The following is a 26,677-nucleotide window of genomic DNA, read 5'->3' on the forward strand; positions in this document are numbered from 1 at the left end:
AATGTCCTGTGTTTATTTTAGTTGTATTATATAATTCAATATTAGGTGCCTTTTAATAATTATGCTATACTTTAAAATGATTTTCGTTTTTTAAAGTTAGTAATAAATTTTCCTCGGATAAATTTGAACAGATTTAATATCCGGTGAGGTCTTCAGTCTTGTCGAAACATCTGCACGCCGTTATAGAAAACAATAAATTTATAGTTATGACTTTTCCCCGTATCAAGTTGATTCGCTCCTATTCTCTTCAAGCATATCAACGGCAACATTTATCCCTTTAATAAGAGTTCCATCTGTAAAGCAATCCAGTGTAAGAGGGTCATCCCTCAGAGCAGGAGACGAGGGATCTTCCTCACCCGACCGAGGATTGTCCATACACGGTTGACACACGGGCACCGGCTTTTGGGCCAAATCCCGCGCAGGTGCCCCTTATGTAGAGAAAGGTCGCTCGATGTGTCCCACATATTAGAGGCGTGTCATGCCTTGGCTCCATACAGAGAACGTGTAGGCGTGCCGCCGGATTTAAGAAGAGTTCTCGGACGGTAGCGAGTTTCAGGGTCCCCTGTTCCACGTTTTAGAGGAATTAGGAATTTTTTAATTGTATATAGCCTTCAAAATAGTTTTGTGTTTCGGTGTCTTGTATGAGTAAATGTATTTATCGGTAATGGGGAGGGCCTGATGCGAACTAGCTTCTTCACTCTCAGGTTGTGTGTGTGACTTGGGCTGATGACGGAAATTTTATAAAAATACCCCATTGACCCCAATTTAAATTAGTTTATGGAAGGGAACAGGCAGATGGAGGAATATGGAGTACTCCATCTACCAAACAGAATGAGGGCGATCAATGTATGTTGGTGTGAATGAGGAGGGTCTGATGGCGAAGTAGCATCTCCATCGCCCCTCATGTTGCGCGCGTGACTTGGGTCTACGGCGGAAAACTTTTAAAATACCCCATCGACGCCAAATTAGATTAGTTTATTGTAGTTAACAGTAGATGGAGGAATATCGAGTACTACATCTACCACACAGTATGAGTTCGAACAATGTATATACGAATGAATGTATTTATTGGTGTGATTGTGTATAGAATGTGTAGGGGTACTTTGTTAGTGCTTTGGGGCTGAATTGACCAAGCTGTCGGATGTCCCTGTCCAAGAAAAGAGAGGATCATAATTGTCTTGAAAATTACAACGTCCTGATATTATGTTCAATTTCCTATTCACTTCCGGATCCACATAATTATTCAACGGCTACAACTTACTACTCATTCCACGGGAGTCGGGATAAGAATGGAGCGTTCATACCTTCACGCCTTTGTCTGTCGTTGATCTGAAAGACAACCGGTCATAACGTAAAATGCCCTTTTTGCTCAGAGCTATTTTTTTCTTTAAAAACAGAGTAAACAGATTTCTATAAGAACAAATAACCGATGAATAATAATAAACTTTTGAAAATCTCGATTATGCTTAAAGTATATAATTGAATTTTTTTGAAAGGGCAATGTTGCGAAAAAGTCGTCCCGATTCGGTTAAAATTATTATTATATGCCATTATTATTATTCAATTATAACATTGACGCTTATGAAAATCGTACTTCACTTTCACTCCGCAAATGGCATCTCTGTCAAAATGTAGATTATTGGAAATTCAAGCACCATTGCCGGGTGGGGATGCCGTTACAGAACCAGGCCTTTTTTAAGGGGATGAAATACGGAACTATTTCAACCCTCAGATTTCCGCCCTTGGAACAACTATCCGGTCAAATAAAATTACCCGCAATCCCTCCATAAATCCCGATCCGTTATTTAGATATTTTATTCTGTGGCGTATCGTTTCAGTAAATTTGTTCGAAAATAAATAAAAAAACAAATTATGGTTCTTTTCACTTTAAGTCCTTTTTGTTAAGACCGACGGAATTACGAGGATTGAATGATAGAAATAAACGAAATCGCTTGCACGAGCATGGCACTGCAATGTGTTATCTGAATTATTAGTCATTAGTAAATAATTACTGCTGAATACTTTTTGAAGGCTAGGCTTATTTTACCATCAAGAACCCATCAAACAAACAACAAAATTGGCTAGGGAAAAATTCCTTTTCAACCAAGGTCAAAATAACTAATAAATGAAATTAAGCAATGAGTGATTGTAAATTGTAGACTGCAAACTATATTGCGTCTTTTAAGTAAAATTTTATCATTGGTATGACAGATTTTATATTTCTTTTTTTAGTTTATACTTCAAGTCAAGAATTTGCGTGTAATTTTATTCTGTCTTTTGGAAAAAAATAAATACGATAAATTACTACTTTTGCGAATTATGATACTCAGGAGTACAAATTGTCTATATTCTCTGGTCGCTTAAGGTTAAGGAAATATTCCGGCCATAAAAAAAGAACACAATAGAACATAATGAATGATATACTGCGGCACAGAAGAATAAAGACATGGTATGGTTTTTTGGCTGAATATGCCGCTGCTCTAACCACTTGAGCTATGTGACTTATACCGAAGGTCGTGAGTTCGAATCCCGCTCGTGACCCTTGATTTTTCATTTCAACCAAGACCTTAGATCAAAAGTATAATTAATTGTTAACGAAGTTTTTAATTTACCCTGGCCCCTTAAAAAAAAAAATTAAAAACCATAAGGGAATGTTTTTTTCTCAAACAACCTATAAATTAATTAAAGTAATAAAAGTCTTTTATTAAGTCCATGTTTAAAAAAACTTATATAATCTAATTTTTCTTTACCAATATTATCAAGGCTTTAGGATGAAATTGATCGGTGAATATCGTTATAATCCACGAAGTTATAAGAGAATGTGGAAGGAACATGAAGGACATCTTGAAGAAAAACACCAAATCAATTACATCTACCTAAAAAGGGAATCAAGCACAACTGGCGGCATTGAAATAATTCACAAGAAATAGAATAAATTTATTTACAACTAAGTCATGAAATTCAAACGTACAAACAAAACTTACATAACAACAACTACCCTAAAAACATAATCAACAGAATCATAAACAATTATAACTCAGCACTACACAAATAACATCCTCTACAATACTCCACACATCATCAACACAATCATATAAACGCAAACCAATATGGTCCATTCCATTCATCCAGACATTGTCACACAAATAATGTAAATTTCTCTCCTCAAAATACATTAAAATAGATTCTAAAAACGATAAAACAGTAGATATACTTTTTTCCGAAGTTAAAGGCCAAACATCAACAGTCTACAAATCCGATGTAATTTATAAATTAATTTTGTGAACTGTCCAGCAATGCATCATAATATCTAGAAAAGCGGAAAAAACAATACATCTACAGCACTCAAAACCAACCCCACAGCATTGGCCACACATCACTTTGAAAAACAATACATCTTTGATTTCGTCAAAATTCAAATACTAAACACGGAAAAAAACAAATACAAACGCAACTTTCTAGAAGTGGTTTACATAAACAGAGACACACAGAGCATTAATTACAGAACAGATAAATGCAAACTCAGCCGTAGCTACGTCAACTTCATAAAGCAAAGAAACTATTAAACCTTATTTTTATATTTCCTTTTCCTTCGTTATCGTCCTTAATAATTAACTTTCTTTCCAATATTGAATCTCGAATCACAAATACAATCCAGGAAATCCCCTTTCTCGATTTGCTTTGAGTTCTATAAACCGTCTACGAACAAAGAAAATTTCCAGGATTTATCAAGTCTCCCACCTTGTCACAATCATATAAAAACAGCAGAATATAAATTCACATTTCAGAACACTTTCACACAAAACCGATATGACACCACAAGAATAGCACCACACTTTATGTGAGTATGAAATACTTGGTTCAAAATTTATATTTACAACTTAAATATTATAATTTCTAGTGAACATATTTTGTGATATACCCAGGCTCTGAAGATGACCCGAATAAGGGTCGAAACTTCGGCAAAAAATGGAAAAGGTGTTTTTTTAAACTACCTCATTCTTGACCGTCCTCACGACATCAACTATTTATTTACGACGTATATTCAATTTTCAGTTGGCAAGACAACCAGTTTCATCTTGTTAAATATTCATTATACTTGAATTGTCGTTTCGATTTTTAAAAATAGTCCTTCTAAGTGAATAATATAATTTAAAAATTAAAATATCATTTATCCTTGTTAATGAAATAGACGTAAAATAAATAAACTGCGGTAAACTGTAAAACCTGAATATTAAAGCCAAGAAGTGGCAGTTTCAATAACACCCCTTGGTGTAAAGTAATTATAACATGAATGAAGTTGTAAATAAAATTATTGGGAAATAATCCATAAATTGGTAAATGAGCAAATTGAATTTTGTTATCAAAGAGTAAAAAGCATAAGATAAAACAATTTTTTAACTTTATTTATGCGAGAGGTGAATTCCATAATTCAACGCAATTTTCGTACGTTTTATTATTTCGTTAAGATAAAATAATAAAATTAAAAGTTGACACATGCACACTTACGTTTGGGCAAAAGCCCGCGTATGTGTTCGGTTTGAAGAGAAAGGTTGCTCCCTCCGTTCTCTGGCTTCATATAGAGAGCATGTAAGCGGCTTTCTGGGTTTCCTTTTGCGATTCTTAGATGAAACAGGGTTGCTTATTGTATATAGTACTGTAGTACTTATACTACTGTTGTACTACTGTCCCTATCATGTGCTAAGAGTGAATGTATTTATTAGCGTAAGAGGGCCAATGTGGAATTTTAAGAACCCTCATTTAAATTAGTAATTAAATTAGTTTTATAATAACTGAAAATTATGATGGTATCGAGTACTCCACCACCCTAATTGGGTGAATAGTGTGTAAAGTAAGAATGTATTGAAAATTGAGTGGGGGTGTGAGAGGGTTTAGGAACTGATTGCGTCGGTTGCTGAATTGACCAAGCTGTTGAGAGCAGCCGGATCCCGACCTCGGCGGCTGGGCCAATAAGACCGAGGTCTGACCCCGGACTGCCAATTTCCGTGGTGGGTAATTCTCGAGGCCTGCCCATAATTCATTGTAAATTACAAAAGCTGGAATAGCCGGTGGACTGCGAAAAGTGATCGAATCTGCATTAATCAGTAATCAATTATAACATGAAAGGGTTCATTTGTAATTAAATCTCTTTGTTAGGCGTTTAGCATTTTAATACATAAAATGCCACAATGATATTATTTTAGTTGAAAAATTAACATGCATATCAATGTTATATATGTCATTTTTATTTATTTTTAATGGCCTTGTGGGTTCAATCCAACGAAATCAATTTTTAAATTATTTTTTCAGCTATTTCTGAAGCCTGGTAAATAGGTATTACAAATACACTGGCCTAATATCCAATCAATATAAGTTGGAATCCAATGTGACGAGTGACAAAAAAAAAAATTGAATGAGGAAGTGTTATTTTTTCTTGCTTTACATAGTAATTTACAGCTTTAAAATAATCGTCGCTATAAGTCAATATTTTATTCTACTCATTAAATTTACTAATTTCGTGGTCCGCTTGACCAATTAATATATTATAATTAATTAAGGGTTTTAGTTGAGATAAAATAGTCAATGGCACGAGCGGGATTCGAACCCACGATCTTACCGCACCTTTTTGAATTTTGAGATGGGAAGTTGGTGTCCGAGTGGATCGAGTAGTTCAACTGGTAGAGCAGCGGCGTATCTAGCCGAAGGTCGTGGGTTCGAATCCCGCTCGTGCCATTGACTTTTTTATCTCAACCAAAAACCTTAATTAATTATAATTTTATTTTACATTTGCAGAGATCTAAGAGTTAAGAAATTAATAAAAAGAAAAAGAGAAAGCAAAGGATAAGGGCTCAATATAAAAACATTTTCAAAATTTACAATATTTAAAACATTTTGTTTTGGCAATTATTTAGCATCTGTCAAATGTTGGGAGTTGCTATTATCCGACATTAATGTACTCAGTGAGTACCTAACATCAGCTAAGAAGTTTTCCATAATAGGGGTATTCACGATCTTTGTGTTAACCCTGTTAACTCTATTAGGTCCTGTTAGATCGAGAAAAATGATGACGTTGACTTGTAAGAATCGGCCAGCTAACATTGCTCGATCTAACAGGCTAGAGCCAATGTTAGATCGAAAATGTAGTCACTTTGCTATCCGTTAGGGCGTAGGTAACCAACAATGCAGCCATGAATTGAACAGCTGTTTTTTGTTTACATATATTTTTATTCTTAAATACGCATTTATTAAATCGCACCAATACATTTGTTAATTTCTGACCTGTCCTTATACTCTCATTAATAATAGACACATCCCCTATTCTACGAAGTTGTAGGCTGTTAGACGTTAGGATACAAGTTAGGCACCGGCACGAATTGAAGCGTATCATTTGTTATTACTTTTTGAGAGTATAGATAACATTTGCAATGAAAGAGTTGATTAATGTTCCTTTTTTACTAACTTTTATCATCTTACAATTTGATACAAAAGAAAACTAAAACAAACAACAACAAGACTTCAAGGACTGCGCTAGCTTTATTTTTGGTTTACCAGTCCCTACGTGCAGTATTGCGGAAAAATTAACGTTTAACATGCTAGGAAAAGAAGGGGGCGTTCAAGATCTTACTGGACATTTTTCTATTCGAGTTAACACTAGTTAATTTCTTACAAACATCGTGAATACCCCCAATATTTTCCTAGGCTCGAGAATTACGTATATCACACATTAGAATTCTTCTTAAAATTTTAAAATAAGGTTACTGTTTAAATAGTTCAGTTCACCTTTGTTTTTAAAAACACCATTGTCCGATTGAGATAATCCGTTTTCACATTTACTGTGAAAGTTAAACTTAAAATCTTCCAGGTTCAAATGTTTGTACAATGGATAAGAAAATGCAACGAAATATTTGCCTGGTCGCACTCAATGTTCCACATAAGTTTGGGATAGAATTCCGGCCAAGAAGTCGGATTATCCAAGGAGAATCACTCTTCCATGGAATGAGATCTCAGTAATGCGGTCCACTGGTTGAAGCAATTGCAATCCCGATTAACGATCGCACAGTCTCACTGGGAAAACAGTGGGAAACTTACACTGAGAGGTATAAAAAGTGGCCACCCTCGTTTCTTTTAGTAAATACTTGCAATCGTTATAATTTTTATTTTTTCTTATTTACTGGATAATTTTAATGAAAAATATAAGATGTAGTTATATTTAAAAAAATAAAATAAAATAAACTGAGTAAAACAATGTAATCAAAAATGTTGCTGTGGAAACAGTGAACAAAAAATTCTATTCAGTACAGAGTATTTCCAAGTATCGCGTGGATCAACGCTTGCATTTGATGTGGCATCGATTTGATAGGTTTTGTACTGCTGTAGATTATTTTCATGCTATTCGTAATTCCTACAAATTCTCTGGCAACTGGGCGACATTTTATCCTCTTTGACACCTCGTCACAAAGGTATTCGATAGGATTTAAGTCGGGACTACATGCTGGCCACTCAACATTGATATTGTTTCAGGTAATCACCAACGATCCTAGCTGTTGATCCTAAACCGACGCCAATTTGCGGCATGTAAGGAACAACTTCTGACAACACATCTTCAATACCGCGCAGCAGTTAGGGAACCCTCAGTGAAGATGTGCGACATTTCATAGAAACAAGCCCAAACCGTAACACCACCAAGTCCATAGCTTCTCCAGAGTGAAAATGTTGCGCGGATATATCGCTCTTCCGCTCTTGTCCAAACCCTCTCACGGCCGTCAAAAGACCTCAAACAAAACCTTGACGTATCCAAAAACAAGATTTTAGTCCAATCTTCCACAAACCAATTAAGTAATTTCTTGGGAAACATAACCAAGCTGTTCATACCTTGTCAGATGTTCTCGAGCAGGCTATTTTCGCATGTTATCCAGCTTCTGACAGTCTTGGCCTTATACCGTGTAAACTGATCTTAACATTTCTAACTAGCTGTTGTTGTTTGAGCTCAACAGCGGTAGAATTTCGATTATGAAGTACATTGGAATCAATAAAACGGTCATCTCTCTGAGATGTGCACGATGATCCATGCCTTCTTGAGTAACTTCCAGTTCTTGGTAGCGATGGAAGACCCTTCGGACAATCACTCATGAGTTTTAATACAAGTTGTTTAATTATGATGGTTTGAAAGAAAATTCACCAAAACACCAGAAAATCGTGAGAAAATAAATTGCTAATTAAGTTAGTTACATTTTAGCCTATCACTATACGATTTTTCTGTGTTTTGATGAATTTTCTTTTCAAATCATCATAATTAAATAATTTTTATTAAAACTCATAAATTTATTAACTTTTTAATTTAATATGCATTAAAATAAATATGTTATAATTAATATAAATTTAGTTTGAAATAAAAACAAAATACGAGAGTCCGCGTTTTTTTGTCTTTCGTAATAGAAAGACTGGAGGTTTCAAGGTAAAATAGGTAATTTGCGGTGGCCGGAGGTATGGGGGCGATTTTTTATTGAAAATCATACGTTACCGTTTTGTCTACGTGGTCGATCTGTTGAAAACCCCGAATTTGACAAAGCACGACGCAAATTACACGGGAGGGTGAATTAAGCAGACAACATAAACTTTATGTATAAAATATAATTTCTACAATCGACATTCTTCTTTCAAGGATATCCTCTGAACGTTTGAAACGTAGTTTATCTCTTAACCGTTTCATGTTTTCTCTAAAAAAATATACGCTTTTGTGTTTGTTTATGCGTGATAGTATTGCGTAGTTTCGTTATTTTGCTTCCGAACAACCGAAAGTAGGGAAGCCTCCTATTCATGGAGGAAATCTGAACAATTTTTCTCCTCCAAAATGAAAATTTCCACTCACATTTTGATTGTTTCACCTTTTGTTTATCTGTCGTTAACTACTTGCAACCTCCAAAAGTCCGAAACCGTGAGACCAATTTTTATGAAATTTTCTGAAATTGTGCGGGTTGGTTTCTAGATGATCTATCTATTTTATTACAAACATAAACATGTGCGCATGCCCATGCACTAGTTTTGAGGAAGCCATTCTGCCCACCAATTTGGCAGGTGTTTTTTTAATCTGTTTGTGCGTGTAATTTCTCGTTTAGAGTCTCGGTTCTTTACATATAATTAAATAATAAACAAACAAAAATACACGCTAAAAATACTTACAATTACTAGATAATGCACATTTGTTAGTTACATATTTCAGAAAAGTAACTTTAATAGCGATGAATTTAACAAATGAAGGTTCCTGGCGAAAAACGATGAGTTTCAATTGATTTTTAAGTTATACACCATCTGTTAGCTACGTGTACATCAAGACGGGAAAAGCGATACAATTCCATCAGATTAATTTTTTGGGGTTAATCTCTCTACGTAAGCGACCAAAAAACTGTAAATTTTGTTTTATGTTTCCTGTAAAAATAAAACTTTGTTTTTTCTCTGAATCCTTCAAATACTAATATACAAAAAGTGTTAAATGAAATGAATCAGTACATCGGTGTATTAAAAAAGCGACGATTAAATTTGAAGAATGACTATACAATTGATGAAATTCAAAGTTTAAAAAATAACGAATTAGCAATAAAAAAATTTCGATATCTGAAAGAAAAGCTACTTATCATTGTAAACTAATTTTATATTTCTTGAGTAATACCCTTCAAATATTACCCATTTTTATTATTTATTTCATTCATTTAAAAATGTTTTAATGTACACTTTTTTGGAAAATATGCAAATCCCCATTCAAAAATGTGTAATTGCGCATTATTAGAATAGTAATTAGAAATGAATCAAGATGCAAAAAATATTTACATCTATAGAAAATAGACGAATATTTCATTTTTTTTAAAATTTATTTTTACTTTTATTCTTAGTGTTAGAAAAACGGTAACATTTCATTTACTACATAATGAAGGCAACAGCATGAATATTAGTCCGCCTGTTTCATTGATCATTTTGCAATGATAAACAAGAAATCATTTAAAACAACAATATTTCTTATAGTATGCAAATTATATACAATTACAAATAATATACAAATAAATAAATTACAAACATATCTTTCAAAACAGATCATGAATTATATCTAGCAAATTACAAATATATCTTTAATAACTAATATATACATTTTCTTTTCTTAAGTACTTTTACAAAAAACCGCAACAATTATATTAACATTTTTTAAATGTTTCTTTACGTAATACCAACGACTTATTTAAAAATAATCAGGTGTATGTCATTACCTACAAATTTAGTTCATTTATTAACACCCTTCTATATTTCATAACTAGAAATGTATACGTTTATAATTTGGTAAAGTCTTCACCATTAACAACATTGAAAAATTCTCCTACTAATAATTTGGCCTTCTCAAAATATCTCATTCATATTTCTTTTAATATGAGGCCAAAATAGAAGCATAATTCAGAGTTCCATTTTGCTTGGTGAATAATTTTTAATCGCTACGACGTCTAATATGGAAGGAACGAACGAACAAAAATGATAAATAAAATGCTCTCAAAATTTTTGATAAATTTGTTTTATATACTTTTTATTAATGTGCAAGTAGATAATGTGATCGTTTTGGTGAATTTTATGGCCAACCCCTATTTTCAAAATTTGATAATTTTAGCTGTAAAAAAGTTTCAAAAGAAAAGAAATTTTTTTAGCAATCGAGTCGTTATTTAAACAAAAACTATATCTTGCATTAATTTTATTGCAAATATCGTGATATTTCTGCTAATAATTATTCGAATTAACCTTTTTCACGACTTCACTTGAAGACGTGTTTATAATGAAAATATGGGAAATTTGTCTTAAAGTTTAGATTGGACCGTTCCCGTTTTACATCGTATGGATTATTACAAATTGTTAAAAATTGCCTGATACAGGATTGTTACAACAGGCATTGGAATAGACTTAGTGTTCATTACCTCCCAAATGGACTTTTGACGAGTATTGTGTATAAGCATTTTTATGGCATTGAATTTCAAGGCAAGTTCCTTATTCCTTTCCGAAAAACCAGGTGCCAAATATATAATAATCTTTCTAATTCGCCGACTGGAAGTTATATCGTAACATTGTTTTTCCGGACTTGCACAAACACACGGAAAAAGATTACGTTGAACACCACATAAAACGCCTCACAAAGAATTTATTTCAAAAAGAACTAAACTGTAATAAGTTAGTTCGACAAAATTAGTGACTATGACTTGGGCTTTTTGTACAGGCATAGGAGAGTGAAGAGTTCTTTCGTTTAAACCTCGTCTACGGCTTAATGTATTTCTTACATTTTTTCCTTTATTTTAACTTTTTTTGTAGATATACTCTTTTTATACAAAATTAAATGCTCAAGCAGAAGGTTATAGCATAAACTGGCACGCCTTATATAAATATGTGTATATGTATATAAGCCAATACAGATTCTATTCTAATAATGTACTTTTCGTTAGTTTATTTATTTTTTTAGTTTTTACTGTGGGAAAAGATCTGAGGGCGGTGACATGAAGAATTTGTGCACGGACAAACCGAAATCGTGATTCGAAAGCCAGGTAATGGTGTCTGACATATGCGTGTTTTTGTGAAGAAGATTATACCATCGTTATTTTTCTTTGTGCACGCAAATCCGCTGTGACTTGAATGGCTGAGTCATATTAAAAGGACTTCCTTATCATTTTATTAAAAGATGTAAATTACGTAAAATTAACTGCAGAATTTTAATCACTGTAACGTCTATCACTGAATGAAAAATAAACAAAAATTATAAATAAAATGCTATACGATATTGATTATTATGATATTGACAAATGTAAACTTTTAAAAATTGTCTTTAATACAGTTTTTCATATCTTATGTTCCAAATATTAACAGATTTCTGACTTTCTTTATCTCCCAATTTTGACAAATAGAAGTTAATGAGGTCAGAGGGTTTAATTGGCAATCATTGCGACATAAATAGCATTATCTAAGATGTCTAAAAACCAGTTCTTATTCCACGAGATGAAGAAATTTCCGGTTAATAATTTAGTTTAACACACGTAACCAGAATGATCACTGGTCAAAAATTCATTCGGAAACAATTGGGCGTTTCAGACCCGACGAAATTCTTTGACTCTCGTACAAATTTTATTCAAGAACCACCGCCATCTTATCCCTTAAAGCGTTTCCCTGCAATCAGTCTAGCACGGGCTTTTTTGTCTTTAAGATTAATTTATTGTATAATAAACAATTTGTTAAGAAATGTTTTTAAGTCAATCACGACCAGTAAGCAAACTTTATTTACATTTACAATTGTGACGTTGCTAGATCGACCAAGAGTGAAAACACAAAAAGGCTTTTTAGAAAGAAGAAGAGAAAAAAATGTTTCGTGACAACTGAAAGTCTCTGTTTCATTGATTTGGCATATAATTTCTATTTGAAAAGCCCAGTAGTTATTTTTTATTTTAAGCCGAGGATTTTTTGAATTTGGGTGTACATTTGATGAAACCTGCCTTTCGCTAAAAGCGATCAAGCTTTGCATACTATTCGAGCCTTAACACGCTTACGAATAATTTGGTTTGTTAAGTCTTGTCTGGTGTTTTGCATTTTTTAATTACTCATGAACTTTCAGAGTAAGCTCTTTTTTTATTACCATTTTGATTATTTTCTTGCATGGATCAAAAGGGGCCGCACGGTTTCGTAAAAAACCTTCTACTCAGTCATAATAAGAAGATAATTATTAAATAACACATCAGTATTTCACACAAAATAAGAAATTCTTCAGACAAAAATCTTATTGTAATTAATATTACTTTTAAGGCTTAACAAATAAGAACTCTTTTTCGAAAATATAACATGTTACGTTATAAACAAGAATTCATAAATTGCCTTTGTTCTTTTTATTTATGTACTTTTTTCATGTTTTCGACCATGTTACTAACTTCCAAAATTAACAATTGAGAGTAACAAGGTTTATCAACACTACAACCAATCATTTCAATGTTTCTATTTGTTCTTTCTAAATTAACAACTGTGGAAAAGTTTTTTTACATAAAAAAAATATTATAAAAATAATTAACAAAACAATGTTTCTGCAGCAACTCCGAAACTGTTTTAACACAATAGGGGATGATTTATCTTCTAGAGTGGAAATGTGACAAATGAACATATCCCGCAGATCCATTCTGCTCGGGCTCGGAGTACAATCAAACTTTAAACTTAAAAAATAAATGCGTCCTTCTGTAATTTTTATTGGGTTGTCCGGAAAATAATGCAGGATTTTGGTATTAAACAAAAAAAAAGAAACTAGTTACTTTAAAGCAATGTTCTTTAATCAAAATAATTTCCCATACNTAATCCTGTAAACGTAAACAGAATATTTTATATAGATTTTTTTTAATGAAAACTTAAAATCCTGCATTATTTTCCGGACAACCCGATAATTAAGCCAGCTGAACAAAGCGTTGTCATGCTGAAAGCCTTGCGACTACCACTTCTACAACCGAGCACTAATTCACCTTCTTTAATGAAATAGGAATATTACAAGGAAATTTGAATGTAATTATTATTTCAATTACAACAATAAAAAAACAGAGATTTCAAATTTATTTCCACATTTCTATAATTACACATCTTTAAATTCATTGAAATAAACACATCATATTTAAATAAAATTACTTGTTAACATTTAATCAAACATCGAAAAAGGTATAAACATTTGAAACTACTTACTATGAACTAATGTTTATTGACTAGGGTTTAAATTTTTTTAGAAAATTTGGAAGGTCATAATTTTAACAGTTTTTACCAGTTTGTTGGTCGTTACCTTACCAACCAAAATCGTAAAGAATTAACCAAGGTGACCAGCCACTTACAGCCTACACCTAGCCTGACCATGCCAATCTGATCTAATTAAGTTTTTTAGGTTTCTATTTATATATTTTCAAGGATTTAAAAAAGTTAAAATATAACTTTCATTACATACAAATAACATTCTCGTCATTGAATAATTATAGATGTTGATGTAGATGGAAAAAAAGAAAGTGAGAGAGATAGAGAGATAGATAGATAGATAGATAGATGGATAGATAGAGATAGAGATAGATAGATAGATAGACAGAAAGATATATATATATATATATATATATATATATAGAGAGAGAGAGAGAGAGAGAGAGAGAGAAAGAGAGAATGGACAGAAGAGAAGGATAAAAGGGAGATAAACAAGAAAGAGACATGCATACAGAGAAAGAGAGAGNAGATAGAGAAAGTGTAATGAAAATAAAGGATGAGAAAGAAAGAGAGTGAAAGAGAGAAAAAAGTAAAGAAAGAGCCACACAGAAAGTGGGTGGTAAAGAGGAGAGTCGTTGACAGCTTGCAATCTGTACAACATATAATTATTAATTATGCTACCATATGAACAAGCTCGAATTGAAACCCAGTAGCAGCTATAACATGAACGTTGTATAACAAGGAGTGTGGACAATAATTTAAGAAATAAAATGAGATATGCGACACGTAATTTATGTGTGAGTATAATATCAAGATTCAGAGAAAATAATATAATTGGACGGCCACCGGCAGGCGACGTGGAAACATAAGAGATTTCCATTTCAAAAGAGTATTTAGCACGTTACGGTGTCATGATGAATGACTGAACGAATGAGAAAGATAAACAGTCTTTAACAAAGAACACAAGCACCATTGACATCTTCGCGTGAAAAGTTCCTTCATTCCAAAAGAATGAAATGAAGCCAGATATATTGTATTTGCCTGAATAGTTTATTGTTTGTTTGGGTTTGTTCTTTGTGTGTGAATTTCATTGAAATATATATACAAAAATGTAAAAATGATGTTTAATAATAAATGATCAATCATTTTCTATTCAGATATTGATAATAATTTTGCTTCTCGATTCGTAAAAGTAGGATACTAAGCCTTACTATTCAACAATGAATGAAACTGTTTTTCAAAGACTTTGTTTTACTTTTTGGAAACGATAATGGTATTCACAAACTAAAAACTTGCAAATCCAAACTCACTCGACATGCCGTAAGCTGATCAATTTGAACGTGGAAAAAACGAAGATTAACACAACTACATATTATTAAGATACCGTTAGGAAAATAATTTAAATTATGGATAAATTTGAATGTCAATATTATTTAAGTTCATTTTCAAACTTAGAGGTAAATCGAAATCTGTTATATTATTTATGCATTTATCTCCATGTTTAATTATACATGTGTGGTGATTAGTACAAACACTTTGAGCGAGTAGAAATACTTTGGTTGAATATAAAAAATATTTTTTGCATTGTATAAATTCACTTTTTTCCACATCCTACACGTATTTTTTAAATTTAAACAGTGTTTGTAAATCCCAGGCCCTCAAGTTGATCTCAACAAGCGCGAAACGTTGTCACTACAAAGAAAATGTTTTTTTGATACCTACAACACACCAGATCGCATCTCACGATTTCCGAATAATCATTTAATTATACATTTTTTATTTCAAAATTTTCAAACAAGTTCCGCTCCTTCCCTTTGTTGAACCAGTGTAGAAATGTTGTGCATAACTTTAAATTGTAGTTGTGTCTTGTATCATATCATCGTCATGATACTTACATTCAAAAAATTTGTTCAATTTAGACAAGTGTTCTCTAACTGTTCTTTTAATTTTCCTACCGCATTGTAGTGTGATATTTGATATCACTCTCATTACAAGTAAGTTTGTTACCATGCTTTTGGTCAAGTTGTAACCTTGTCTTTATATTTTGGAAGGATATTTCTGAGTGAGCACGCACCTTTAAAACATTCTCTGAATCCTCCTCTTTTAAAACTGTTCCCTATTTTTTTCGATAGTTTAGCAGTGTATGGCAAGTAATGAAAACATAAAATTAATTTGTGATGGGTGGCTAACTCCGATTGTAGCTTTATATATATATAAAGAGGACGGTTTATGTGCCGACAAACAGCTGAGGTCATCGCCGGCCCTCTGCGTGTATTCCTTCTCTTTCCCGTCTTTCTCGCGTATTTTGTATTGAACTGCAGCCATTTGAGCATCTCGATCTGGTTACTGACTCTCTGCTTTTACTTGTATATTACGTCGTTATTTTAAAAAGCTAGACTCTTGTTAGTACCTCAGGTTGTCAATTTAAGAATAGATACACAACATACAATACATAACATATATATCGCCACAAACATAGAAGTCTGGTCACATTCACTCCCCCAGAGTACTCGATATTCCTCGGGGCGGGGCCGAACCCACTCCATTCGCGCTAATAACTTACTTTTGCTCCCTCAGACATCTAGCTTTTTAAAAGTTAATATTTTAAATATTTTTACTAACAACCTATCGATCAATATTTCTTGATATCCATTGTTTGTATCTATTTCATATAATTAATGGGTGTTAATAAGAGTTTCAAATTTAGCCGAGCCGATAAATCTAGCAGCTTTATTAACCAATGAATGTAAAAATCTATTTGTATCGTGGTGTCTATTATTGTGGATTATATAAATACGTCGACTTCAATTCGGTTATTAATTCTAAAAAGTTTAAACAACCTTCTTTATTTATTTCTAATGTAGCATTCGTATTAGGGTGTAAACACTTATTAATTTTTTATTGTTCCAGACCGTATACATAAAATATCGTCTACATAGCGTTTCCGAAATTGTACAGTTCTAATTAATTCGTTATTTGATTTCAGTAGAATTTGTTTAAAAGTGATTCATAAATATTTCGGCACAGATTGGATATAATAGAGAGTTTGTGAGTAGAAATATACTTTCCAAAAAGTGAATCGGTTATTCACCCCATCTCAATTATTGCAAGAAATTTTATTGTTAAAAAATTTAATAAATTTATTTTATTGTCACTGATTATATAAATTTTAATAGACTGTACTGAGGAGAAGCTAAAATTGTCTAGACATGTGTCTAAATAAAACAATAACCAAACCATATTGAAGAGCTATCAAGCAAAAAGGAAAGAACGCTGAATATTACGATCATAATGTTTAAAAAAGGTTCAGTGAGTTTAAAAGTTTAAGTTAGTTTATGAGCATCATTTTGAAATATATATTTTCAATGTTTAATAATGAAAATTACGTACAGCTGAATAAAAATGGCAGTTTTTAAATAAATGTGAAGGATTGATTTTTCTTTGAAATTGATTATTTTTTCTCATTCATTTTTCCCCTCAATATTAAAATTACTTCTGAAAGATTTGTAAGACGTGCTGGAAACAGAGAGACATAAGCCTTGACGGTGAGCCTCGTTTCAACTGATACATTGCGATTCATGTGGCCGCTACGTTTGACATTCTCTATTTACGAATTGAAAATATATTTCAAAGTGTTGCATTTAAGGGGGGGAGTGAATTCAATTTTTCCAAGATCTCTTTATTTTTCTTTCTCTCAGCAAAACTTGAAAATGCGCTGTAAAACTATAAAAAAAATGTGTAACTTATACAAAACAAAAAATACATATCATGTTGTGTGTGAGAACAGCGCATATTTATACGCATTAGTATATTAAATAATCTTATATTGTCAGCCTTTTTTTCTATATATATTTTTTTATATCTCTTTCTAATTCACTCATTCTTTTTCGCCCTCTCTTTCTCTCTGGCTTTCTCAGCTGCCTGTTAACCGCTCTAATGAATTCTCTCTTTCATTTTCTTTTGTTTGATTGTGTGCATCCGTGCGTAAGCTTACATCGAAACTGATGGAAATATTGGGGATGAATAAATGAATATTTTTAGGCACGTTTTTGCTCCTCGTCTGCTGGGAAAATTTTAACATACGTCAAAATCAACATTCCTTTCATAAGGGTAGAAAATCAAATTACGTGGAAGAATATTATTGGTTTACTTCGTAAGCTATATGGACAAGTTTGGCCCTTATTAGTACAAACTTTTTTATTTATTATTTAACTGAATAAATAAAGAGAATGAAAAACGTATTTATTTGTCTTTTGTTAATCTCTTCTATTTTCTGTTGTGGTATAAAAAAAGGTATAATGAAGATTCAGGCAGGACGAAAAACAAACAGCAAAAGGATAATAAAGTTGAAAAAACAAGAGAATGAGATGGAGAGAAAGAAAAATATGATTTGATGGAAATATATATGTTTTATTTTACAATACAAAGTTAGGTCTCGTGGAAGTTTATATAATTTTATAGAGGAAAGAGAGAGAGAGAGAGAGAGAGAGAGAGAGAGAGAGAAAGAGGGAGGGAGAGAGAGAGGGGGGAGAGGGAGAGAGAGAGAGAGAGAGAGAGAGAGAGAGAGAGAGAGAGAGAATATGTGAAAAAACAGTGAAAGGGTGAGGAAAAGAGGAAGAGGGAGATAAAAAAGATTGATATATATAAGAGAGCGACTTTATATAATGATCTAACACGCAAAACTTTTGACAAAAAAGAAAAGTAATGTGAAAAAGAAGAATAACAGAAGACAAAAAGAAACAAAACTCTAATATATGTGTGCACATTGCACACACACACACACACACACCGTCTTTTGATGAAATTAGACTGCTTTGAATGATACCATTTATTCGAGAACTTTTAAGCGAAGAATCATGTTGAAACCAAGAACAATTGAAAAGTAAATGAAGTTTTTACAACGTTTAGTAAAAAACAATTTATACGTCAAAGACGCTATTACTGAATTTTTTTTGAACGATTATATTATTTAAAAAAATTGAAAACAGTTTATTATTTTAAACTGTATTTAGTAATGATTATTAGGAGATCGTGAGATGCGGTCTGGTGTGACTAGGTTTAGAAAAAAATTTTCTTTATCGTGCTAACGTTTCGAACTTTATTGAGATCATCTTCAGGGCCAGGGATTAAACATTCTTTAATCTATAAAAGTACATGTAAGATTTGAAAAAATGAATTTATACAAGGATAGAAATTTTAAATTTTAGATAAAGAAAATGTTTTTCTAAACCAACGTCACACCGAAACGCATCCCACGATCTCTTAATAATTATTAATTAACGTTCACTAAATACCACACATACTTAATAATGTTCTTCTTATAGATAATTTTACCTTCGATTCAAGCATGGGGGTTTAGTTACAGTTTTGAAAATATATATTATGTGTTATGTAATGATACATCTCGAGAATGTAACGTGCTTCCGGCAAATGGATTTCACATTCGATTTGAGCATGAAGAAACGTTTTGAAATCATTAGATGCCAGATTACGAAACTCAATATCATAAACCAATGTCAAGGGATAAAAATTGTCACAATGCCGTGAGAAAAATGTAAAAGATATTGTTTTTTGTAAATATTGCCGTTTTTCTTATTCAGACAGAAAGTATTGAAAGAAATTGTTCTTTGTATTCAATAAGTAGGTAAGAATAGTACAAACCAGTGTGATATTTTTTCCATGTAAAAACAACTATTTGTTTATTTATGCAAATGCCGCCCGCCGACATGGAGTAATATCAACTATAATTTTGTTCTGAACAATTACCAGCTTCCCTCGATCAAACATTTTGGGGTCAATTGGTCCTTCACGCACGGTAAATTAATCAGAAATATTTCAGACCCAATTAATAATGTGTTCATCCTCAGTCTGGATATGTTTCTATGATGGGTATTTTCGAAGGTTAGAGCACGCCTTGCGTAAACGGGTCGGTTCTGCTATCAGAAAGTGAAATTTTTCACATCCCGCTACAATTTCACAACATACATAATTCTAAATGTTTCAAGTTGCGCAAACACTTCTTCTCTCTTCATACCACAATTTTCCATATAAAATAAAATACTAAAAAAACTACACATTTATCTATTATCATAAATCAATAAATAGTTCTTTTTTTGTCTTTCCATGTTTGTGGAACGCCAACGAAAAGAACTACTTCACCACGTTCTACAACATCAAATTCTTCAAATATGCAATAATAAATATTGGTATTATTGCATTTTAAATACTATCACAAAGCAAAAATATTTGCTAAAACATATATACAATACATTAAAGACATTAATTATACATATACATATATTTGACAAAAAGCTTTAGCTAACAATTAAAACTTTTAAACAAAATAACCTTTGTATAATTTCAATTAAGAGATTGTTAAGAAAATCAAAGAATTTGTTTTTGAACAAAACAGAAAGCGATTTTATTTAAATACAAGCAAAATTTAAACTTTGTCTTCAACGCTTTAATATATTTTGTACTAAAAATTAGTATTTATTAGTGAAAGGTTGTACTTATAAAAATAAATAAAAATTATTCAAACCATACTATTGACAAATTATTGTTAATTATAATGGATAAAATGCGTTTAAGATAATTTAAGGTAATTTAAAACATATTATAATTATGACAATTTACAAGCACCCAAACAAATACGTGAAACTTTTAAATATTCTTATTTCTTCAAAAATCCATATCTCCAATATTTTTCTTGTTTAAGTGATCATTAGATACAAGCTGTGTAAAATGTATAAATGTAAAAAATAAAGAAAGAAAGAAAAATAAAGAAAAGAACAGAACAATGCCTTAAATATAAACAATTGTATTTTGGTTTTGGGATGAAATTTCCATTTGTCAATCCAGATCAAAATCATCATTGATAACTAGATCTTTAAACCAATATAGATTTATAACATACAATCGTGATATTGTGCCAAAAAAATGTAATATAGCTATGTTACAAAAATTTCAAAACTTAGTATTAAGTAACATGATTGACGCCCTTTGTTACAATACGAAAGTGAGATATTCATAGGGATCTGAGGATAAAAGACATTTTTACTGAGGTGACCATTTATTTCACTTAACTTCAATCTTGTATAATAATCAATGTAAAATTAATGATTTGACAAGTTTATCCAGTTTTAGTAAATTATAAAATATAATCACACAATGTTTATTTATTATCACTTCATATATTTCCTTTAAAAATAATGCAATCAGTTTTTTTTAACTATAAGTATTTTTGTCACTATATGAAGTATAGCATACTTATTTTAATGTATACCGAATTAAACGAGATAGAAATTTGTGAGTTTAATAAAAAAATTATTGTTGAAGAAGGCAATTGTAGAAAATTGAAAAACTAAGACGTTATTGGTTTTGAGACAAATCTCAATGATCTGTTTGGTTATTGGTTGCTTAAGTTAAAGTGCAATAAACCACGACCATTTCGGCCCAAATTTAGCTTGTTTGGGGTAACCAGTCAACCAGTCAAAAAATAAAATATCCAACATCGCTTGGAAATTACATAATGTTATGGTTTATAATTCGCAAGCAAGCAGTCTCATTATTTTGTAATTGAACATTTGATATCACGGCATTCTGTAAGCAATTATTTTCCCGAAAATTGTTTTGTTCGGATGCTTGGGATTTATTGTAAGATTTAGTTTCACACTTTAATTTGGTTTCTATTCTTTTAAAATTGTATTTTGTTTGATCTATGTAAAATAAGCAGGTTGGGAGTTAATGTTCCCAAAGGGGTAAAAATTAAGCTGTTATTCAAAATTTTATGTTAAATCCAGTTTCCGTATAAAACATTTTTAAACGTTTCTTGCTTTTAAACTGAGCAGTACATGAAATGAAAAACGAATAAACTACAACTTTTGTAGTCATCTGTCATCATGTTGGGTTTCTCTTATTACCTCCTAAAAGGGTGAGTTAACTTCTGTTCCCCCTATATTTTTTATTAGGGCATTTGTTTGTAAAAAAAAAATTTAAAAAGCAAAATAAAAAACCCGAGCCACTTAGTTATATTTTTTGACGAGTTTCTCATGAGCCAAGTTTTTGTCTAACTCTCTAACATAGTGGGATACGAATGGAACCTCAATAATTTGAAATGACAAGATATTCATCAATGTAGATATGTTGAAAATGTATTTTGACATTGAAACCAACCATCCAAAACGCACTTGTTCGCAGTTATTTGCAAAGAAATATTTCGAACATAGTTTTTGGAGACAACGAAATTTCTTCAATCGATCGGCAATGTATTTATTTAAATTTTAATTAACAGGAAATAAATGTTTTCACTTGTTTTGAATTTCGCAAAATTTTTCACACGTAACATCTAGCACATTAAAGCACGAGCTAGACTCCTACAAACTTCGGCACTACTTTGCCAAGAGAAGAATCATATCCAAAAAAATTTTTAAAGCAAGGTTTTTTTAAAGCGAGGTTTTTTCTCTATTTTTCTTAAAGCGAGATGATAACATCGTCAACATTATTATGTAAAAAAGTAAATCAAATGAGTTTATATAAGTATTGGAAAAATAAAAATACGTCGTTATGCAAATGTTAATTTTTTTGTTCTTTTGATTATATTTGCAGTTAAAACGCCCAAATTAAAAGAAAAAAATATTCTGACTAAACCAAACAGAACAACTCGTCAACTATTTACAAACGAGTAACAAGTAAAAATATATCAATTATTTTGTCTGAGTAAAATTAGTTTTACAAAAATTAAAGCAATTTTTTAAATATATTTTTGTTTTTAAATGTGAAAAGAAATTAAGATAAAACAATATTATATTGATTCGATTGAAAAGTTTAAACAACGTGATATACATTTTTATACGTGAACACTTATTCAGGGTAGTTTTCTATAAAATGAATTGGGTGAGAGTATGGGATAAAATGCTTCGTTTTTTTACTTACTCCACCGAAGAAATAGATTTTTAATTTTTTTGCCGCCAAAACAGCCATTCGGTCTCCGTTTCTACGCACTTTTAATCAAAATTATGATAATAAATCTTTCATTACCAACTCAATTTAGAACTAATGTCCTAATTCCCAGTTTCCTCGGCCCGCTAATGTGCTCAGTACATGCTGTTATCCCTTCCATCACGACGTCACTATCATGACACCCTGATGATACTGCCGTACTTTCCTCTAATTATGACTCCGTCACAGCTCAACGAGCCCTCCAGACACAGCTATATTCATTCCGTTGGACAATGATTCAAAAAATGGCTAATCAAAAATTAACACTACAAAGTCCCAAAAACCTAACCCTCTTCGTCGTATCACCTTTGATTCCAATTTATTGTATTCTCACCTACTTTCCCACCGAAAATGTCATCCATACACTAATATAAACCTCAATGCTGAAATTTATTTGGACAAACATCATAGAACTTATTGGTTTCAAACAATCCTTAATAATTGATCTCGCAATCACGAATGTTAATTTATCGTGAACGTCGGTCTAAGTTTCTAACCAAACATAAAAACTTAAATGTTTCCTATTTAAATGAAACTGTAAAATCCGGTAACAAAAAGTTCCAGCCTTACCCACAATCCCACTCTAATCCCCACATACAGCTACTTTCCTCCCGAACTGTTCCAACAATCTCCTCGGCATCTAAAATGGTAATGGCCCCGTGGCCTGATCTCAGATTATGCGAGTGATTTAGGATTACTACTATTTAGTACAACGATTACTACTTGTACTACTATTTAGTACTACATACTTATTTAGGATCACGATTTTATTTAGGAAACACTATCACTGGATTGTAACTCCACTCATTTTTTTTCTTACAATTTGAATTATCTCGTTATCCATGTAACTTATTGAAGTTCGCACAGTTGTTGCCTAGCTAATTACACTATTAGCCGTTTGGCTGGAAAAAACGTATACTATCTGAACATTGGAAGAGCTTTCAAGAATTTTAAAAATTTACTATAATTTGATAAAACTTTCTTTAGATTGAGGAATACTATAAAAACTGTTTCAAGGTATACTTCGAACCTGCTTTGCTTTTATTTGCTTAACCCTGCTAATGGAATCGTTAAATTTTTCGTATTGAGTGAATTGTCTTTCATTTAATAAAACTGTGCTGTCATCAATAGGAATGAAACTCTCATTTGCTTAAAATATTGATTTTCTAATGATACTTTTTTTTGGTGGGGGATCAACCATACTCCTGTAAAAAAGAATGCACTGATCCTACTAAGCACATCATTCAAAACCTTGTCAACTATCAGTTTTTGTGAAATTCGCCAATCTGTGGGATCTGTGGTGAATTTTTAAAATTCTTCAAAGACCTTCCTGTTTGGGATTTCAATCAAATTCTATTGGTTTGTACCAACGAAACGGCGATATCATTTGGTCCGAATAGGTTCAGTAGAAGAATCATTATTGAAACAATTTAACGTCAATTTTAAAAAATGACTTCAATTTTGATGAATAATACACCAAAAACAGGTAAGACAACCAATTTGCAGGGCATTGTTTAGAGACTACTATCTACCCAATGGTTTGTGCATCTTATAGCAAACCACGCTGTATTCAGCATAATCTGTAACCCCACTCTATAACGCTTCCTTTCTACTAGCCAGAGTAACTATTGAACCTCCTGAATATCTAATTTAAATATCTATTTTTACCTCGACAAACTATGATAAAACAATGATCTGTAGTGAGTCATGTTTACGATGTACCAGTGTAATTGTGAGTGAAACATTACTTCGTTCGAGTAATTTCACTGCAATTTATTTGTGTAGTTAAAGGCCCAAATCTTTGTACAAATATCGGTTTTTAGTAAAAAAATCGATCTCGCCTCATCGCTTATTTGCAACAAATTGTCGTCTTCAAGATTAATTAGTCGTCATATAATTTGTATAGGTATCGATCCACACTCGTAGGTATGACGAGCAGATTTCGGCCCTGACTTAAGCAGACTCAAGCAAATTTCAGATGATTTTGCCAAGGAGGGTGGGCGTATATTAATATATAAATAGTGGTTTCTTTAGCAAGTGAAAGTAAATTTTTTTACATACTGCTCTACTACACAAATTCACTAGTTTTCGTGGTCCTCATGAACAATTAATATCTATCAATTAATTAAGGTTTTTAGTTGAGATAAAAAAGTCAGTGTCACGAGCGGGATTCGAACCCACGATCTTCGGCTAGATACGCCGCTGCTCTACCACATGAGCTATTGTGACTTCAATCCACTCGGACACTAACTTCCCATCTCAACCCCACCTTTTGAATTTTCCCTCCGTTTTGCCAGTTTTCAAAAGTGGAAAGTTAGTGGCCGAGTGGATCGAAGTCACAATAGCTCATGTGGTAGAGCAGCGGCGTATCTAGCCGAAGATCGTGGGTTCGAATCCCGCTCGTGACACCGACTTTTTTGTCTCAACTAAAAACCTTAATTAATTGATAATACACAAATTTACTTTTTTTACTCTCGATTATTTGTCATTTTCGAGTTCCAATACAAGCAGTCACGATTGAATACCGTAACAATTTCTATATGTTTACCACTCCATGGATTGACGATTTTAACAAAACACTAATAATTTAAGAAAAAATCAAATTAAAATGTAATTTATATCAAACAATAAACAATTATTTACACATATAATTAAATAAGTGAAACATCTTGATTTAAAAGTTTTCTTATGTTTGGGTGTGTATTGTTTTAAGAAATAATAATATTATTGCTAATAAATATAGTTTGTAGGTTTAAAAATAACATTTTACAGAGTATAGAAAAATCTAGTTCACTTTTTATTAGTCAGTATTGGTTTTTTCCCTCGGCTATCAAATTCCCGTGAAATAAATAGCAATTCTGATCGGCTTTCGGCTCCATTTAGTCCCATTGTACGTAAGTCTGTAGTTGACCGAACACAATTGACATTGCGTTCTGTCGAGAATTAAATGGACTCCAAATAAAAATTACTTTTTAAAAAGAATTTTATTGTAAGAGCTACAACTGTTCAGACGGGGCTTACAGCAGAGAGTGATTAAAATTACAATAATAAACTTGTAGGAAGGGAAGGGGTTTTAGATTAGTTATCAGTAGACATAGTGTCAGCAGTGTCGGATTACTGTTTCCTTTCCTGTAACTGAGGACGTTTTCAACTTCCCCGATATCTAAATGTTTAATGGAAAAATCTCTTACCAGGACGTGTTGGCCGACTAAACTTTTTGATTTCGATGAGACAACTAGTTCGAAAATCTCCTTTATTATGAGACCGGCGGTCACAATAACACCCCACAGCATTTCGAAAACGAATTTGGTCCATTCCAAAACATCCCGTTCGAACCGTTTCTTCGACATTCTGAAACAAACAAATCAAAGTCATTAGCGTTCACTATCTGAAGTTTAACTCTCCCGGCAAGAGTTTTAATTGGTTTACTTCCAACTTTTGAATAAGGATCATCAAAATATTCTTTGAAAGGCGAAACATGTTGAAACATTAAGTACTTTAAAGTCAATTTTTAATTAGCATACAAACAAATTTGCTATATTGGAATAAATATGGAATATATATATTTGTTGTTACATGTTAATACGTTTTACTGTCCAGGGTATGAAATGCTTATCTTACATTGATAATACGAGCCAAATCCCGACTATTTTCTGTGTTGTCCACTGAAATACATGCCAATACACGGCGATTGTGTAAAAGTGGCTTTGTAACAAAAGTAGATAAAACCTTGCAAAATGATTGGCAGTGAATAAACGGACAGTGTGGAATTCAACACAAAAAGAATGAAAACTAAATTATAGGAGAGATCCAGTACCTGACAGGAATAATAGGGGCAAAGAAAATGAGAAAATACAAAATCATCGGTTGCGGTCTTTACTTAATATAAAAAAAAAAAATTCACTATGATAAACTACCTGTGGATCTACGAAACTGATTACTTATTTATATAAGC

The 26,677-nt window shown here is 32.0% G+C and overlaps 1 protein-coding gene across 1 annotated transcript in view; it reads right to left on the reverse strand.

Annotated features, from left to right (window-relative positions):
- LOC106670930 (epidermal retinol dehydrogenase 2-like) overlaps positions 1 to 26,677 on the reverse strand; it is a 127,941-nt gene that overhangs the window by 60,795 nt on the left and 40,469 nt on the right. The window contains exon 2 of the mRNA XM_014401610.2: positions 25,914 to 26,073. Within this exon, the coding sequence (XP_014257096.1) occupies positions 25,914 to 26,072 (159 nt within the window). The 5' untranslated portion in view covers position 26,073. The remainder of the gene's footprint in view (positions 1 to 25,913; positions 26,074 to 26,677) is intronic.

This window comes from Cimex lectularius, unplaced genomic scaffold, assembly GCF_000648675.2.
Source record: "Cimex lectularius strain Harlan isolate CLEC.00 unplaced genomic scaffold, Clec_2.1 scaffold294, whole genome shotgun sequence".
NCBI lineage: Eukaryota > Metazoa > Arthropoda > Insecta > Hemiptera > Cimicidae > Cimex > Cimex lectularius.